The sequence below is a fragment of the Pieris rapae genome, chromosome 6, assembly GCF_905147795.1.
Source record: "Pieris rapae chromosome 6, ilPieRapa1.1, whole genome shotgun sequence".
Classification (NCBI taxonomy): Eukaryota; Metazoa; Arthropoda; class Insecta; order Lepidoptera; family Pieridae; genus Pieris; species Pieris rapae.
In genome coordinates, this window is record NC_059514.1 from 5416133 (window position 1) to 5437122 (window position 20990).

At 31.6% G+C, this 20990-nt stretch overlaps 1 protein-coding gene across 3 annotated transcripts in view; it reads left to right on the forward strand.

Annotated features, from left to right (window-relative positions):
* LOC110992394 overlaps positions 1–20990 on the forward strand; it is a 189640-nt gene that overhangs the window by 68062 nt on the left and 100588 nt on the right. For all 3 annotated transcript variants that reach the window (XM_022258199.2, XM_022258201.2, XM_022258200.2), the window contains 7 exons: positions 1538–1842; positions 2160–2277; positions 3381–3519; positions 4047–4250; positions 4949–5047; positions 5631–5733; positions 6728–6858. In XM_022258199.2, the coding sequence (XP_022113891.2) occupies positions 1833–1842; positions 2160–2277; positions 3381–3519; positions 4047–4250; positions 4949–5047; positions 5631–5733; positions 6728–6858 (804 nt within the window). In that variant the 5' untranslated portion in view covers positions 1538–1832. The remainder of the gene's footprint in view (positions 1–1537; positions 1843–2159; positions 2278–3380; positions 3520–4046; positions 4251–4948; positions 5048–5630; positions 5734–6727; positions 6859–20990) is intronic.

Here is a 20990-nt window from a genome sequence, read left to right on the forward strand (position 1 = left end):
TTAACTTTTCTTGTGTTAAAACCACCAGTATTTAAAGAAAATTGGTGTGAAACTATAAAAATAATTGCTCACCCGCAGTCACTTTCCATGCCCTTAGATATTTGTCGAAAACAATCGGTTTGCAGTGAAAGTTATACGGTAGGGCTGTATATTTGTCATGGTGTTATTTAGTTTTCGTGGTTTATGCTACGGTAATGACCTAAAAACCTTAACTTCAGAGTACGCACTCTGTACGTGTAGCTTTAAATTTAACTGTATACGAATTTGATATTAAAGATGTAGACTTATCTTCTTATATAATAAAAATAAATCGATTACAATGTATTAAATCAATGACATACTACAGATTAGTATCTTCATCACAGAGTAGTTAAGTACAATTTGACAGCGACAGATAAATTTGTAACGATTGTTTCTAGATGTTTTAAACGAAACAAGTTTTATATGGTTTAAATAATACATCATTTCAATAAGCAAAATAATTCTTTTTTTTTAATTAAAGGCCCATTTCAGTTCTTTGTAGCTTTTACCAGATACACTTAGGTGAACCCATATTTGGAGTGACAGCTCCATTTAAATCAATTTTAATGTGTATTATTATGTATCACAAAATAAAGTAGGACTTGCTTTTTGATAATGCTTTAGAAGATTATTGTCATACGATATAAACCTTGTAGGCATCATTTTAATGAAGCATAAAATATGTTAATGTTAACTGTATAGTCGTAGTAGATCTATTAAAATCTTAATTTTAATATATCTTATCTTATATACAATTATTACATAAACAAAATATTAAAAACCTACAAAACCAGGAATGTCCCAGCCATTAATCTTATTTTATTACCTAAAATAATGTTGAAATCGGGAAACATACATAATGAGACTATCTCCTTTTTGAAGACAATTAAATAACATTGCTTTCTATCAATAAATTTCTTAGAAAATCTTATTTGGCTTTAACGTTTTCTTTATAAATTAAACCTCTAAACTGATTGCTACATTCCGATATGAAATGTTTTATGTATCACGTGCCTGCAATCCAACAGCCATGAAATGCGAATATAATAAATTTGTAATGCGATGAAAATAATATCTGATTCTGATTACTTATATTTTATTTAAAAATATGTTTAAATGTATATTTTTTTAAAAGTATTATCTACTTTTAGTTGATAGAGTTGAGGGTTAAAATAAGAAATTAATTAATCATTATATAAGTTTACTAATAACCAAATGCATTATTTTTAACCAAATCTATATTTGGTTATATTTCTTAAACAAATCAACAATTGAAAGTGGTCAGTTAAAGCAAAAATTACATAACCCCCGAACTAAACTCTACAATTATTTATTTAAAAGAATTCTATATATCATTTACGGATGCATTGTCTGTATTTTCGGTTCAAAGATTTTATTTCTCAAAATTACATTCACATTATTTTTGTAAAATTTTCCTATAGTTAAAGACGGTACTATTAAATGTCTCAGACATTTTTTTTTAAGTTTATTGCTCATTACACTTTTCTTGTTACAGAAACAAAGCACGCTGAAAAAGAGAGCCGGAGAAGACCTGTCAAAACAAAATGTGACCACCGACACACTCACCAAAACCAAAACAGAAATTAGTTCTTCAAATTCATGAATCTATCAAGATTACATGATTAAGACATCTTATTTATTAATTAACGATTCTAGTCGCAATAGTTTAACGAAGATTTAGTAATACATTGGAATTGAACCAAGGGAATAAGTACAAAGAGAGTACAAAGGGACGCTAATGTTTGGTTTACATGTAAATTGATTTATTGGTTCCCGGAAATAAAGACAAAATGTCTGCCAGTGAGTATTTTTTAAAGTATCTAACTTTTCTCCTCATACCTTTACATAATTTTCAAACCAAAGTTGACCTAACTAATATTTAAAAGCATTTTGGACATAGACGGCTGATCATATGAGTATTACAATTTACGCAGGTTCGCCTTATGCATTATATAACTTGCCGATGAGGCACTATATAATGCACAAGCATAATAACTATATTTTTATAGGTTTCAATTGGTATAATATTTTGTTAGAATAAATACATCGCAAAACAATAATGAAAACATTGTGTCAGTCTGAAATTTATCTTACCAACTTTCTTAATAAAATTCCAGGTTTCGAGAATTCAGCTATGAAGAGTAGCTTCTCCCTGTCTTCGCTGAAGAGTGCCGCTTACCCCAACGGACTTTGCGAACAGCTTGAGAGGCCGTATCATAGTCTTACCAAAAAGAGGTAAAAACAATTATATAATATTTAAATAAACTACTCAAGTATAAGCATTAACCAAGGAAGTAACGATAAATAAACGTAAGAAGTATGAATATAACAGGAACGCTAGGCTTAATTCTACATGCCTGCAAAGAATATCCGACTTAGGAAACAAATACAGAAATTTTAAACCAATACATACGACCAGTTTTTTTATTTGAAGTTATTTGTTACGTCATAATTTCTTTTTATATTGATGCAATCAAGCTGATTATTTTTGTTCACTTAGTAGGGAAAATAACGTATATTTAGGCATGCGGGTAACATTATCTTGTCTGGAATGTTGTAATGTTTAAGGTAAACACATTCTTATCCTAGTTTTTAAACGCTAATCAGGTGTTATCAAAGGAAGTTTGTGTAATACAGTGATTAAGAAAGAGTGACGCGTTGTAAGTTGACATTAGGTCTTATACTTGATCTATTGTTATTTGAAGTATGTCGGCACGTTAGATTTTGATACGCGTCGTAACGAGCGTGAGATTAATATAAATTTAGTAATAATTAGTGTGTTATGGTAATACAGTCCAAACCGTTTACGACAACATCTTTTAGAACAACATACCGGTTATATTCCCAAAATCTAAGTAATTCTATTGTATTAGGTAATTAATAACAACGTCATTGGTTGTTACGACTATCGGTTTTTACGACGAAATATACTTATAATGGATCGTTTTAATGGATTTTGACTGTATTTATATTTAGCATGATTATATGTGCATAATTATTCAATAATGCTCTTCAGCTACCTACCACTTCAATTACATTCTATTTTTTTCCTTTTAGTTTATCGTACGATTCGTACAACAAAAACTTTTAATTTCATAATAATTAATAATTTAGATATTTAATTGGTGTGCTGATTCTCATAACCTACGTATATTAATTTATATGAATTATATCTCCAAATTCTTCCAGCAATTTCTTATAAGCGTCTCTAATATGTTAGGTCTTCGCGTACAACAGAAGCGAAATAAAAACTTTACGCTTACATTAGATCTTTCATCCTATGAAACGCAGTCATTTGGTTTCGTGGTCTTATTAATTATTGTAATTTCAAATTCCAGGAAAGAGCCATGTCGCGAAGCATGGCGCAGAAGTTGGGGATCAGCAGCGAGTGGTGGCAGCGTGGCTGACGATCTATGGCCTCTGCTTCAGCATCATTATGACTATATTATGGATAACCAAATCATAGATAGCTGCAAGGTAAATACTTTTTAATAGAGTATAAACGGGCGTGAGATATGGCCGGTTACTTTGAGCCCTTAAATGTAACACACATGATAAAATACTAAAGGTCAATGTCCGGATAAGCTATTTAATACTTATTGGTAGGATAAACACTATTGTTGCGTTTCACTATTGTCAGATAGCACTATTCGTCTTGAAATGCGAAGTTTCTTATTCGGAACTTTTATATTTCGAATAATTTATGTGTTGCATAGCTATTTGGTACTTTATCCATACATTGTGAAACAGACCCTTACTATGTTAGTGGTGAAAATAGGGACACAATTACAAGTAATCGAACAAAATTTATTTCCTAAATTATTGTTCGAGATATATTTCCAAAGCCTACCCTTTTTGTATTTGAAATGAATCGAATGCTTTTGATCGATGTATAATCTTTCTTCATACAGTTCAAAATATTGTAGAGAGAGCTTCTCAAATTTATCACATTTATTTTTAATAGAGGACATTATTAACTGTCAAATAATATAAACCAATTCCAGGAAGCGAACGGCGAGTTATTGTCAAATAACCCGTCAGTACTGCAAAATAGACCACGGCTTCTTAATCATACGTCCACCTTCAACCGCCAATGGTCACTCAGTCAGCTGATATCAGAGTTCACTGAGCTCTGTCAATGGTTAACTCATGTCCAAGAAGAAATATATTCTAGTCCAGAAAATTTGTCCAGCAGGAAACTAAGGACGGTAAAGTGGAATTTTGTTAATTATTATATTTTAGTTTATTAAAAAATATTAGGTTAAATGTTGTTTTAAATGCAATAAGTGCTAGCGGACCAAACTCAATTTTATGTTAGTACAGTAAAGTAGGCATTAAAATAGAATCTACAAGTTTTATGATTTAGTTTTCGCTTTATTTCACATGCAAATGGAAGTATTGCTACTAGTAGAATTATTAATATAAATAGTTTTACTTCTTAAAGAGTATATGACATCTATATATGGCAATAATTTTTGAAACTATGACTATGTATAAATTCTCGTGTCGCGGTGTTTGTAGTTAAACTCCTCCGAAACGGCTTGACCGATTCTCATGATATTTTGTGTGCATATTGGGTATGGCTGAGAATCGGACAACATCTATTTTTCATCACCCTAAATGTAGTCCACCCCAAATTTTAATAAATTTTGGATATTTTTTTATGATACAGTATTAAACAATACATACAACCCATAATTTTCACCCCTCTGCGATCAACCCCTATTTTTTATTATAAATGATATACATGGCAAAACGACGTTTGCCAGATCAGCTAGTGAAAATATAAGTATTGTTATGTTCACATATAGCTTGGCCTTTTAAGTCTTATTCGTTATGTTTTACTATAAGTAATTTTGAAAGAATGAGTAATATCTGAATATAAACATTGTCAACTCTATTTCAGAATCGTATGTCTGAGCTGGTGTCAGCTGAGCCACGTCGCGTGAAGTTCATCGAACAATCCTCTGCCATCCTCGACAGAATACCCGAGGCAGGCGCTGAGGTAACAATCATTTAATAACCCTAAGGGCCTGTTTCACAATGTCCGGATAAGTTCCAAATAAGCTATTTATTACTTATTGGTAGGATAAAGAGTATTTTAGCGTTTCACGACTGTCAGATAGCGCTATACGTCATGAAATGCGAAGTTTCTTGTTTGGAACTTTTATCTTTCGAATCATTTATGTGTTGCATAGCTATTTGGCACTTTATCCATACATTGTGAAACAGGCCCTAAATATCGTATCAAACGTTATTTTCTTACACAAGGAATATTCTTTAATGGAGAAGTTTACTTCTGGATATAAATCTATAATAATTAATACTAATGATATGTAAGCCTTGGTTTGTTTTCCATAAAAATAGAATCGGAAAAGTTGTTCCTTACTTAGAAATGTATTTTTTTGTAGCCTAATTTTAAAAACTTTGTGTTCAGCGAAATCGAACTTAAATCATCCGTGATGCATGCATTTCATTGACATCGCAATGGATCAACCTTTCTACGCTAACGTCATGTTAAAGTCTATGCCTAGTCTAGACTATGACTAGTCTAAAGTCTAGTCTATGAATAATATATTGTATTCCAGGTGGGATGGCGCGTGGAACATCTAAACGTGAAGTGGGAGAGTCTCCGCCTGCTATTGAGTCCAGAACAGCAGCAGCGTGATGGAGACAACTCCGATACAGTTGGTTAGTTAAATTAATATTGGTCATTAACATGGAAACTTTTCTATAAATTCAAGTGTTAATTTTATAGAATTTGTTATGCTGTTTCCAATTTTTAATGTCACAAGGTTGATGTTTATATTATAGTTAAAAAGGCTTTTAAACGCCATTTGTAGAATAAATCATAGCAATATCTGCCATCTAGTGGTGGTAATATATAAACTGTTTTATGTGTGTGCTGCCATCTGTTATTATTGATAGGTACTACAGTAGATTGCGAACAGGTTTTGTTTAAGCTGAAACCCGTGGTTTTACATTAATTTATATGGAAATGATTTAAATTCTTGTAATTATAAGGAATTGTGTATTTTGATATTTAATAAAAAAACACTATTAAACACTTTCATCATTTAAAAATCATGGTGATGATTTTGTATAATATTTATGTTCACGCAAAAATGTGTAAATTTAAATCTTAATATAACAATAGTCTAGACAAATAAGATTATTATCGACCTTGTCGTGTGCTGATAAACAAATGATTGATGCTATGATAACTTAAGATCACTAAGTTTATACAGGATTCAAGTTTTTTAGAAAATAGTAACATGGTATTGTTCACACAAGTGTATCCAAATATTTTCATAACTAAAATTTGTGGTAAGACTTAACAAAATCCCATACAGATATTTTATATTATCAAATTTTGTGAAGCCTAATTATAAAATGTAATTAATTACATAACAGTATTTCATTTGTAGCATATCTGAAATGTTTTAAAAAATTGTAATTTTTTGATTTGAAGTTAAGTTAAAGAAACATTTCAATCAATTCTGTTTTAAAGTCTGATATAGTCAATGTTTAATTTTTTTTAAACCAAACAATTGCGCTTGCTTTAAAAAATATATATCTTCTTTTAGTAAAAACCGATCCAAAATATCTGAGTTATAAATGTGGTAAATAGTCCACAATCTAATTTATATTTAAATGCAATTCAAATATAATATTTTGGTACTAGACACTGCTCACGAGCTCCGCTGCCTTCGCCGTTGGTTGCACGGAATGGAAGGCCGCTTGCCACCACCCTCCCTGGCTGCAGCCCGCGCCGCACCCTACCATGACCTGATGAGAAAACTACGCGAACACCAGGTTAGTTCATATCAACGATTTATTCATAATTAAGATAAAACAAATCTTTAATGTGTATTCAAACCATGGTCCATAATCCTTTTCGAGAAAGTCAAGTACCCGCAAGAAAATTTTGAAAAAGCCCGTAAGGGATCGGATGCCTTTGAAATAAGTTTCCAAAAATGTTTTTAAAATCAGTCCGTTAATACTTAACATTCATCAAACTAGGTTTTGTTTTTATATAATTGCTGACGACAAATAACAATAGATAATTTCTCCGATGGCGTGTAAATTAAACGTAACTGTTTATTTCAGCGCCATCTAGCGACACAATACTGCTGATATACCTAAATTAAAACTTTTATGTGAACTTTGTTAACACATCCCCTCCGTGGTTTAATGCTTAATGGATCTGATGGCCCTAAGTCATGAGTATGCAATCCTAGTAGAATAATAAAAATTATAGCGGTAATCTGCTCGGTTAGCTGCTTTATATAAACAGTTAAATATGTCAAGATGAAACATCCTAAGGATGCATTTAATGAGATAAATTTAATTATTTTGTGATATATAGCTTAGCTTATCAACTCCTTATTTGTTCCGCTAGACAAGTTCGGGATACCATCTAAATCAATTAGAAGACATGGTATATATGATAACCTTTAATGCGCGTAAGAAAAAGTTTTATCTTAAGCTTCTCTTAAGCATAAGTTCTTTTTTATCCTAAAACTACATGTGTGAACACTGGCTAAGATGCAGTTTGATTTTCAGTTAAAATTTGCTAAAGATTGACACAAAAAATTAAAGCCTTCGCTGAAGAGAAACGAGGAATTGAGATACGGATATTGCGATCCAAGCCGAAGTTATTGCATTTTCCTAGATGAAATTAATTCCATGTTATGCCACGACAATGTTCTAATTATGTTGGTACATTATCGTTATTCGTTCCTGGTGTTACAATAATGAGGCCAGATTATCAACGAGCGTAACTTCGTGACGTGTGCTGCACGAGTTGTTTTACATATAGTTATGCAGTTTACTTAGTACTGTCAGTTGTGAAAAATATATTTGTTCATACTATACTAAATATAACGTAGTCTTCATTTTTAAAGGTTGTACTTGGAAATGTTCCGAGGCACTAGGAATTTTATCCATGTTAACCCTGTATTGTAATTTGATAAATCTTATTCTGTCATCAAGTGTTTAACATTATTTTTTCAAATACATATGTATATTTGACATTCATATTTTATTATACGAAAATAATAAAACACAATCAATTTGTGTTCTAGTGTACGTATTATGGGCATTGTTGTTCGTAATTAATTACCCTGAGAGTTATATTTTTATTGTCCGAGATTCTTATAACTATATCTCTTTACGATATACCTAAGTATACCTTAAAATATTCTTAATATAATTTTAGCTTTTATTTCAAAATTTAATTTCCTAATTTACAAGTCTGTGCACTGTGACAAAACTCAATTCTTACTCCATAGGTTTTGTCGCATAATACAGTGTTTACTTTCTTTTCCGTACTTTAATGATAATTTTGATCCAGTCCGATAAGCTTTAAGTACAAAAGTAACACGACTTACTATCAACTTTAGTCTTGTGTTACGTAAACAATTTAAGTACCACATGTGGAGAGACCTCGATAAGTATTTTCTTATAAAATAAAAAAAAATGTGTTGTTTCTACTAATATAATTCAATCTTCAAACGTCTGCACTTCAATAAGGTAGTAAAAAATATTCGATAAATAGGTATTTTATACCGTATGTTAATGGGACATTGGGACGGTGTGGACAATGTTTCAGTTAAGAACAACTATATAAAAATTTTGCTAATCCTAACTATAAACACGATTAAGGAAGTAATGTTTTCACCAAATTCTTTATGCCGTCTATTAAACTATATTTAATGATATATTAATTAAATTTACATCAAATGAAAGGTGTGACAGAGGTATAAATTAAACCATGTTTAGAGAAGAGTTTTTCTCTTACCATACAAGATCTGTAATTAACATTAGAAAGTTTATCTCGTGCTCATCAGATGACCTGTATTGTTTAATTGGCTTATCATTTTCGCACGTGTAATGAGCACATAAAGCTCACTGAATGGATAATTAAATTGTTAGCGTTGTCGGATGAATGTAATTGCAAGGATCTACAAGCAGTAAAAAACAAATCTAATATATAAATTTCTCGTGTCACAATGTTCGTTCCCTTACGCCTCCGAAACCAACCAACCGACTTTGTGGTCCAAAGATGCTATAAATAATTTGAATTTTATTGCTATATTTTTTTTTTCATTATTTTCTATATCATATTTACGCAACGGGACCGTAGATATGGTGGCTTCTAAAATATTCTTCGTATAGGAAAGAACCACTTGTTCAAATTTTAGTAATAACAATATTTTGAATATTTTTTGTGAAGTGCTAATCACGAAAAAATCTATAAAATATATTTCGGAAGAACGTTACGATCAGAAAGTTTTTCACTTTAATTATTGGTGCTAATCTTCTAAAGTCAATATTTATGTTTAAACTAGAGTCCGCTACAATTTCGACCGCTTGGGTTTCTTGTATATTTAAGCAAGGCATTTTGCGACGTCTTCAACAATAATCGACGATATGACTCATTCAAATAGAAAACCAAAATAAATTTAGACTTGAACCTTCCTCAGGAATCTATTGTATAATAAATAAATAATAAATATCCAACCTATTGGTGAAAATTTTACAAAACTATGTTCAGTTTTCAAGCGCATTTTGTAAGATGTAAAATATATGTATACAGTATATTAACTTAAAACAGTATAAATTCTGTCTCATGGTACAACCGTAAGACAATTCATATTCAACTATGTATGTGCTTAGCATTAACAGTTACCATTGAAGCTTCATAGCCTTATCATAACACAATCTATAAATCATAGACAGCTACAAACTACGTCCATTTCCTATGATTGTATTTAAAATCCAGCACGCTATCGCCATTTCTCCTTGCTCGTAAAGCGCGCACAAACGCTCAATAAATCACAGGCATACGTTATGGAGAATGTAGGGAGACAATTTTTGAGTTACACAAATGCGTTGGTAATTTATTGCTTATTCTGTATTATAAGTAAATAAAAAGTTGTAAAAAAAGATGGTCCTTTAGTCCTGAAATAATAAAAGGTTTAATAATTTATATTTTTTAATGATAGAATTATGAATATTTTTTTGTGTTCAATGTTCTATAATAATAATGATAAAATATATTTTAGATTTTCAAACGGCTGTTTAAAGATTTGAGAGCGGGCATAAATCAAAGATACTTAATGTAGATTTGATTTTAACTAAATGTGTGTTTATTAAATTAAAATCAATAAATATCTATTGATCCTTTACTATAATTTCAATGTTTGACTGTAATTAAAAACACAACATTTATAAATTCTTTGATAGAAAACATCACAAAGTCCCAAAAAAGTCACCTCTAATTTTTGTTTGTTAACTAGCGAAAATAATAAATATTGTATCTTTTACGAGTTTTTTAAATAAATAGCAATGTAGTTTTGTTCCGCAAAACACTGTAATATTTTATACGATTATTCTATAGAAAATAAAAAAAGATACAACGAAATTTTAAACCAAACCGCGTAGTAAGTATATGTTAACTAAAGAGATGGTAGTTTATGATTTTAATGAACATGATACCTATACAAATTTATTTCCGCTTTTAATTGTTAATAATCAGATAAAACAAATCAACAAATAGTAACAATGGTTTAAAATATAAGAATAGAAGAACTCGTTCTCATGTTTTTGCTAGAATATGGAAATCACATCACAGACATTGTATCATTATCGAAATAATGTTAAGAATCGGTTTAGTATTTATACAATGGTAAACTCACTCTATTATTATTTTTAATTAAAAAAAAAAATATACTTAATGTATCCCCAAATTTTTACATTAGGTACATCTCCACATTTAACGTGCAAGTTCACTATAATACATTGACACGAATCATAAACTAATACATAATACCTACTATCTATGGCTTAGAATTTTGTTGGTATTTAATAGGCAATAGATTAGTAAAAGTTTGTTCCGCTCAGCCAAATACGAAAAGGCAAGTGAGAAACATACGCAGACGACATTACTCTTAACTAAAACTAAAATATTTTCGAATTAACATTCAAAAATCGTTGCGTCTATGGAATTATTACCTTTTGTTAACAAGTCCTCAGTGCACACGTTGACATGCCCTGCAACATTTGCGGTGATGAAGGGTTGTTGACACTTGCGGGACTTTGTTACCTGTGAACCGGTGTGCTGTGTTATATTTGAAACGTACGGCAATATTTAAAGAAAGACTCATTAGCATTAAAATTATTATAGTAATAATGATTATGAAGGGTCTACTTATTTTAGATATACATAATTCAAACGACATAAAGCTATGTGTAGACACACCAAGTACCTTTGACTTGATTCTGTTTGTTTTACATCAATGAGATTAACATGTGCATAGTTACAAGAAGTCATGTTTTAAAAAAACCTTATTTCATACAGTTAACATACATTACACATATTTCAACGCTAAATTATAAACTGTTATAAATATATACCTCCTAGTTTGAGTTGATTTTTGATTGGCGTAGGCGACGCAGAGAGAACAAAGTGAGGCGGAAATAAATTCATTCAACGGCTTAATTAGAACGATTCAATGTAGGCGTTAATCCGAGGTGATATAAACAGTGATTTAAATGCAAACGATTATGTCGCACTCGATAACTATATCGATTTCGACTCGAATGCAATTTGAATCGAGATGTTTGAATCGTTGAGTTGGGTGATTAATAAATTTATCGACGCGTAAGATCAGTTGCTTTCGCTTCGAGATTTATACGGTTTTAATTAACATTCGTTGTTGCTTGTTGCGTTTAGTTTTAACTAGAAACTGGACAGGGGAACGTGTGCCTAACATCTAGATCGGATTTAATGACCATTGATTTAAGATTGACTTATTCTGTTTAGGATTCTAACGACTTTCTTAAATCTCGCAAGCGTTTAGGATTGTCGATTGTCATTGTAGTTTTTCTCCGCATTTTTGTTATTATGTATCTGTAAAGCTTATGACACTTATCTAATTATAACTTGTATTTGTTTTTATATATCTTGTATTTCTGAAGTGTCTTCTTTCGGTCGACAATGACTGTCAATTTTTTGATGGGGATATAGTTGGCTTTCAGTTCCATCTTTGAGTAAACTTTTTAATCTACAAATAAGTATGATATGTATAGTTATGAAGAAACGCCTTAAAAAGCTGTTGTATGCAATTCCAACAAAAGTCATTAATATAACATAAGAATTTATTCAGCAGGTTTGAATACCGTACTTAATATAGATAAATTTTTAATTATCGGCCTAAAATTATACAGTTAAGTTGTTGACAAAAGTAAGTAAGCGATCACTAGAGTAACGAAGGTAAAATGAGTACAGTCCATAAACTAGGACAAAACAAAGATCAGGAAACCATAGATTCTAGGGTCGACAATTGACAGCAGCGGAAATATTTTTTTAATACAGTTGCTCAAAAAGTGGCATATTGCAGGGAGGTATAGCGTTCGGAAAGTGGGCTATTACACACTCGTGCTTTTTCTTTGCCATTCCCGCACTCGTGCGTTTTCTTTGCCAACTGTCAAAACAATGTGTATTAAAAAGAAAAAACCAACCACGAAGGTTTTATTAAAAAGATTCATAGAAGTTTTTATGATATATGATTTCTAAATATTATAATAATTGGATTCAATAAGTTCGGTTAGGTTTCTTTTCATTTCATATCAATTAAAAAAATATTAAAAAGAATTTTATGATATATGCAAATACGTATTTCTAAAAAGTTGACTAATAATTGGATTTTGTTTCATATCAATAAAAAAATATTAAAAAGAAAAAACCAACCACGAAGTTTTTACTAAAAAAATCACAGAAGTTTTTATGATTCATGCAAATATTTTAAAAAGAAGCTACTATTTGTTTCAATATTAGATTTAATGATTGGACTCAATGAGTTAGATTTGGTTTTCTTTCAATAAAAATAGTCTACTGAAGAATTGGCTGTATGGGCCAAGTTCCCTTTGCCTACCCAGAATGGGTGAAGAAAAGAAAAAAACAAGCTTTGCTCATATTCTTGCGGTTGGCGCCATTTTCCAAAAATGTTCTTTCGAGTTGAGTTATTTTTTGCACAAAATGAGTAATTTCGACGATATTTTATTTGAATGAATACCACCCGAACGCAGTATAATTGCATAAAATGCTTCGGAGAACAATTTACCGGAAACATATAAGTCGCTACATATGTACGTGCAACGAATTTATTCCCTAGAGAGAATAGAAAAAAAACAAATATTTTAATTAAATTGCTTAATTTTTTCGCAACTGTATTAAAAATAGTCGTTCAGTACACGTGCGGTACCGTCATTGAAACTTGTCCCGACTGTCAACCCTCACCTTCGGCTGCGCCTCGGCTCGGGTAGACATTCGTCGGAACTCGTTGCAATGACAGGCTTTCCGCACTTGTAATGAAATATACTATTCAAAGATTAGAACCAGTTACAACGATTAAGGAGTCGAGGTTATTTCTCAAGTCGGTGAGGAGATAGCATCGTGCCCCCCGGTAGCAGGAAGGAAAGCGAAAATTATGCCTTGTTGAAAGGAAACTTCGTACTTTCGTCTATAATATATTTCTTTGAATTAATTTTAGGTAGGTCAAGTCTGTGTACTTGCACAGATACGGTTTGATGGATGAATTACGCTGACCCAAAGAGCTCATTTATAATTAAATGTTTGGATATTTTTCTAAGTTTTTATTTCAAAACACCAGAAACAGGTGGTTTACGATTGAATGCCTATATTTTCAAAGAACGTAGAACACTTGCCTATCGCGCTATTAAGTGGTTTACGCTAGGCCATTAATTAAAAATGATGCAAGACACTAATAGAAAAGTTTTATGCCTTTCAACAAGTTATTATGATGCAAAATCGTCTTTGTTATTCCACACATGCGCTAATATAGTGGTCTAATCTTTTTTGCAAATTTAGAAAGTTGCGAAAGTGGTCTCACTACGCAATAAGATAATGTTGTGTGGCAAAAATCAGTAACAATGCTCGCCTGCAGCGCCCCAGGCTACTGACGTCGAGTGACTTGAGAAAATTAACTGCATAATATAAATGTACGAAATTGCGTATTAACAAATCTAAGCCGGAATTTCGGGTAGAGTTGGATGACAGTGACGTTTGACAAGGAAATAATAGGTTTATTACAAAATATGCACAAGTAATTTGTAAACTGGGGTGGGTCAGTTTGTACTATATTATATACATAGGATACATTAGAGTAAAGCTGTATTGATCTTCAAAACAAGTGAGCTTTTATCAAAAACAATCTACTTCCACAATAATACCTATAAGATGTGTATTTATTTATTGGGTTTACGACATCATACATAATTCTAAGTCGACTGAATATTTCACAAAATCTTACATCTAAAATGTATGACAAGAATGGTAAACATAAGTTTAACGGAAAAAAATAAAAAATACAATTAAAATATATATATGAAAAGATAAGCACACAATAAAATTACTAGAAACTATTGGTACTTAAAGCAGAAAAAGAAAATCATTAGCAAAACAGCAAATTAGGTTCGAGAAAGGCACACAACAATGTTTCTCTAAAAACGTGTAAAACGGTTTATTAAATAAATAGTGAACATATAATACCCATCATAATTTACTAAAAGAAAATAATTATATGAATACAATAAGAATCAAAATTATAATACACTCAAGATAGTGGTAAAACTATCAATAAAGGTAAAACGAACAAAAAACATAATTAAATAGTTTTAAATAAACCAATCAGATGCTCACGGTTTCGCCGATGTCAAAGGGCCTCGTTAACCATGTAATTCATACTACATACAATTGGTGGTTCTACGGCTCAATTATCGCGTGCATATCTTCATCTCGGTAGGTGATAGGTCACTTGCTACGCGTATTGCCCTCTGGACTGAAATACTCGGAAATTCTGCAATTTTAACTTTCACTCCTATTCGCCTGGAAGCCTTTCCTCTTTTGACGCTATTCAATCTGATAATTACGTCCATGGCTAATTTAAATCATTATAATTAAGTTTTGTTGGGAAAGTTTGTAATCGTTTATTTTCGCTGTTGTTTCAGCAAACGCGAACCTTCTCTTTGACTTTTAAAGTCTGAATATTATTTTCAGAATTCAGAAAATATTTAGTTTTGTAATTCTTTTTACGTAGAAGGTTCTTTCGAGTGATATTTCATTTGTACTTATATTCTCAATATAGGAAGGTAGATTCAAATATTGCCTATTATATTGTCAGCGCCTTTTAGTTATCTTATAATTGAAGTAATTTATAATAGCCCGCTTTTATATCATCGTATCGGTTTCATTAACTAGCTTTCTGTATTAATGTTAGTCAATTTTGCAATTCACTACGTCCAATCTCAATATCTGCATACAGTACGTATTTGGTACTATCGTAATGGCGGGTCTCAGCTAACGTTTTAGATTGGTTACAATTAATTAGACTTTCACGCTTTGGAACTAGATTTAATAACAAATTTCCGCACCTGCCACAATTTCAAGTGGACGATTTATCTCTTTCCTCACTAATAAAATAAAATAGATTTATTGTTGGTATTATGCGTGTGAGAATAAGTAATAGCTTGATCAATTTCCTAGGAATTAGTAATGGTTCTTTGAACGTTTGCTTTAAAACAACCTCAGTATTTATGTAACAAATTAGTTGTAATAAGAAAATTGTATAATCATACCGTTTTGTCGGAGTATTGCAGATAAGTTAGAATATCTAGAGGTTTTATTTGAAAGGGTAGCTGATAGTGAACTTATCTTATCCTTTATCGGTTGCTGTCGTGAATTATTTATTCACTTGTCGAGCAAACTATGTACCTGTCTTTATATATTAGCTGGTTCATTACCATGACAACTAATTTATTCTATGGCATTTTTATTGATAAAGTAATCTATTGTTGTACTCTACTACAGGCCACTTGATACTTATCTGATGTTATTAGAATGTGTTAACTAGTGCATAGCTTAATTCATAGAATTCGCTGGCTGGATGAATAATATTCATTTATCTGATGAATAAATGGAGATAATGTTTTGTATTGACAGGTACTATGTTAAACAAATGACTATCACTACAATTTTATATTACATTTGGTTAGTAATAGATAAAATACGATAAAAAATACTCATATACATATAAAAAATAATAATAACGTATTCTTAATTATTATTATTAATAATAATAAATAATACGTTATTACTAATATATGTATATCTTATAAGATTACTCATTTAAATTCAATAAGCCTTTTATTAAGTAGTCATGCACTTAATTAACATGTCCAATCGCTTGTAACGTTAAAATGTGTTTGCTCTAATGAAGCATTCGCAATGGTAGATACAATCTACAACTTCGATTACAATCCTCCATCTGAAACTATGTCTCTAAATGTGTCCTACATTAGTTTTATGTAACATTATTAAATATGTCCACAGGCCTATTTTACCGATCTTAGTACTATCAGTACCAGCTATAAATTTTAGTTTCGTGTTATCGTGGTCACAATTAGACCATAACTCAGACTGGTCATTACGTAATTATGGCACGTTATCCAGGAAAGTTCTTGTTCTTAATAATAGAGCACGGGTTTAATACGCAAGGACATAATGTCTGTTTGAATCGACAAGCAAATTGGTAATTGCTACATCAACCATAACAGAGATTATTGGCTTTATTGTAATCTCTCTCTTTCTGTATAACAATCTGTAATCCTCTGAAGAGTATTTGCTTAAAAACATTATTTTTTAACGCCATTGGTAACTGTTGTGAATATCGACTACCGGATATCATATGACCCATCAAACATAAAAAAGAGCATACTCGTCCCTCAAATGCTGGCAATTCACCAAATGGACACTTAGTCCATGCGCTGCGATAACTGCCCCTTTGGGCTTCCCGTAGGCCCGTTTGCCCCCCTATTCTATAAACAAATAATTTAAAGGTATATCTGGCATTGAGAGTGTCCATGGGCGGTGGTATCACTTAACATCAGGCGATCCTCCTGCCCATTTGCCCCCTGTTCTATAAAAAAAAGAAGACTAATGTAATTTCTGATTTGCAAATATCACAGCTTAGCCTTAGCCATGTTTAGTCAACCTTTTACAATTGCCCTTTATCTATCGTAGGACAAGGTCGGACCCTTTTTAATTCGAGTATCCGGCTCGTATTGTACCATACATCCTGTCACTCCTTCATTAAATTACTTTTACGACTTATTACTTGCTCATCGACAACGGATCTCTTCCTGTTTAATGCATCTTTGTGAACATATTGCAGATTATTTTTTGGCTTTCTTTAATAATAGGACGATCGATAAATTCCATTAGGATTTAGCCAATTATATAATGTTTTGCATCCGTTTATAAAAACTTCGTGTCTAATAATCATTGACCCGTTTTCATACATGGTGGACGGTCATTTGTCTGTAATTTTATGTTAGTGGTGTCATTACTGTGTGATTGCAACACTCATATGTCACGTTGTGCTGCATCGTTGCACACCGTTATAATTAGACCCATAGTTGCCTAGTTTTAACTGTTTCTCTGAATAACTAACGCTGGCGAGATAATTTGTTACATCGTTCTGTGTTCCAATGACAAAGAAGTTGTTAGGAGGAACGTAACCTTATGTCGGATCTGTATACATCTTATGTCTGACATTTTCAGTGCGTATAGCGTAGAATTATGTTTTGAATACATAGTTGTATCTACTTCCTTGTCCAAAATGACACTTATGTCACAAAGAACGAAATGGCAACAAAGACACAGGTACAGAAGGATTTGATATTGTTAATGTTTTCCTTTCAAAGTCTTTATTTGTTTAGCTATTATACAAAATTACATAGAGTTCATTTAGAGGCCTCCCTAGTGAGTCAAAGACCTGTGACAGAGAAGCTTCGCTCTCTTTATAAACAATGTTTTAACAAAATAACTAACACAATTGGATAAATATAATGGCAGTGAAAAAAGAAAAATAATAAAATATGATGATGCTGTGTGTGAATGACGAACAAACCTGTGTGTGTGAAAAATATGGATGAAGGAAAAAAATTTAATACAGGATTAATAAATACTTTTGTACACTTCGGTACACTTAAATATAAGAAATAGATTACCGAGTCAATGGTTTACAATCGTTTTACATTTGTGATATGTAAGATTATCCATGATCAGGATTTTATGAAAACTATTGTTGAGCTATTTAATAAAATGTTTTACTTTTTATTAGTGTTTATATACCCACACTTATATAACAAAATATAACAAAAAAAAATACTTTGCACCAACGCAATATTCAGCGCTCCTACCGAGTCTTAAAGATCTGCTATTTGTTCCGCGCATTACCCATTGACCTCAGCTTTATTACTTTCACCCTTCGTGTGGTGTCCGTCAGGTTCAGCAGCGTCATTATTCTGTTAAGCCGTGACACTTGCAACTTAGGATGCATTTTCAAAGACAACGTTCACGGCAATTTGAACTAAACTACACTTGTATACGCTCAACGGTATTGTTTAAGTTTCTCTTGTGGATTGGACTATGTATTATCGTAAGTAGTATGAAAATTGTATCTTCTACTATAATTATTACCGTCAGTGACTAAAATATAATATTTATGCTATAAGGACATATTGAGGGAGTAATTACAATTACATAGTGTTCTTTTATATTACAGATTAACTTAATTACTAAGGACGGATGGATGTTTTAATTCGGGAACGAAACAAAGTGAACAAATAAGTTTCGTGTGCCCGTCGTATATTAGAAATGGCAGTAGCACTTAGTGACGATTGCGCTATTGATAACCGTAACATTGGCGACACCGTCACGATCCAACCAATACATGCAATGTTGAAAGCTCCGCGGAAGTTTCACTTTATCTCTCGGTTCTATTGGATAATTCTTAGCTCTACGACGAGGTCAAACAAAGAGACACAAATCTGGCGATAATTACAATGCCCGTAGAAAGTAAAATAATGACGATTTCAATGTTCAATGCTGTAATAAGCAGGGTTTAGTTACAACTTGATCATTATTACCGTCGTTTAAGTAGACAATAGACTCTTCAAGTCTTGCCGGCATTAGCATAAACATGGTGCCTTCAAAATTCTCGTCGTAAATTGAGCTTTCAATTACAGATTATGCGTCGGTGTATGCAATAGTTTACTAGAGAGTAAATACTCTATATCTGACGTGAACTGTAATTGAGCTGTATGTTTCTCAAATAGTGATGCAAATGAAGGGCTTTCCTTCTCAATAATATCGTTTCCTCGTCTCTAATGATACTTCAATTTGGTACGGTTGTTATAATCGCTATAGCTTTATGCAAGAGTCCGGGCATTCCGGGTTCGGTAATAATTTTATGTTCTGCCACACCTGCTCGCTAATTTCCTGATATTATTTCTGTTAGATAAATCTCATGTTCAGGGCTGAATTTTAAATTTATTGATGTCATTGGTTAATATAGGATAACCTTCCCCTTTCGTCTGTGTTTGTCTTTTTGTGTAGTAATTAGGTAATAACTATTATGACGTAATCATGAGGTGTTGTACATGTCCCATAGTCATCTATTGAGCCTTTCCGACTCATTGTTTTCGTTGAGGTCAGTTATGATATAACATGTCACCATATAACGATTATTTCCACCAAGCATTATGACAGGTGAAACTGTGGTCGATAAATAATTCTCCGACAATAATTCATATAAGTCTCGCCTTGATAGATGGACGACGCTTTGAGCTGTTGCAAATCATTGGGCCATAACATTTCCTATCTAATCAATGTACAACGATACTCTTATTTAAGGGAAGGCTGAATTATGTAACGGAAATTATACTAGTTAAATGCCCGTGATGTTGGTTATATTATAATATTAAAATTACGTGAAATTGTTAGACGTACTAGGTCCTTCGTAAGACAAAAAGTTTATGCATCTCTCGTTTTATTTCATGATTGGGACGACCGAAATATTAATTGTATTATATGATAATTTTTCTTATTTAAATTAAATTAAATAAGAAAACTGGTTTTCATTTTAGTTTTTACCTGTAAAATAAATAAGTTAGGTTTAAATTTAGATTTATTAGACCGGACATTTGCACAACCTGCAGTTTATTAATTGAATTAAGTTATATAATCTTTAAAAAATATTGTTTAATTAAATCCATAAACTTGATTTTAAAATTTTATTTCACTTTGAATTTCTTATTTAATAATTTTTCTTTGTTACAGGTAAGCCATTGAGATCTTCAGTGCTGGTATTTTTAATATTAAGGTTACGTATAGGCTTCTTATAAACGTATAAGGCTTAAATAGTGGAACATTTTTGTTCTATCATTAATAGTTTTCGCAGCGCAGCGACACAAGATATTTTATAGGTTTGTATACACCTCGGGTAATGGTACAAGTAGGAATCCTATGTTAATATATAAAATGACCTATATTAGTGATAATGTAGCATTCAAATGGTCACAAATATAATACATATTAGTATAGATAACCACGCACAAATTATATATCTACTTGTTTGTCACCATGAAGTCTTTGTACGCAAGTAACACTTGCTCGTACGGTGAAGGAAAACATCGGCAGGAAATTTGTAATCAGTATGCCTTAGATCAAAAATTGACTGCGTGTGTCAGACACAGAGAACTTTAGAAAAAAACAAATGATCACGAAACATATACAAAACGAAAGTTCGAAACTTAAGGTCGAAATGTTTTTGTTCGTCATTTTTATTGTCAAAGTTTTTAAAAATTAACTAAGACTTATATTACTTATAACACAGTAAATCTTTCAAACATAAATCAACGATAAAAACACTATATGATAGCTCAAAGTGAATAATGGCTGGTAGATGCTAATCTCTCTTGATTTTATCAAAATTTTATCCGATACAACGTTTTCTCTTGGGAAATCATCCGTCACAATGGAAAGTTAGGCTGGCTATATTGTACCAATCTTATATATC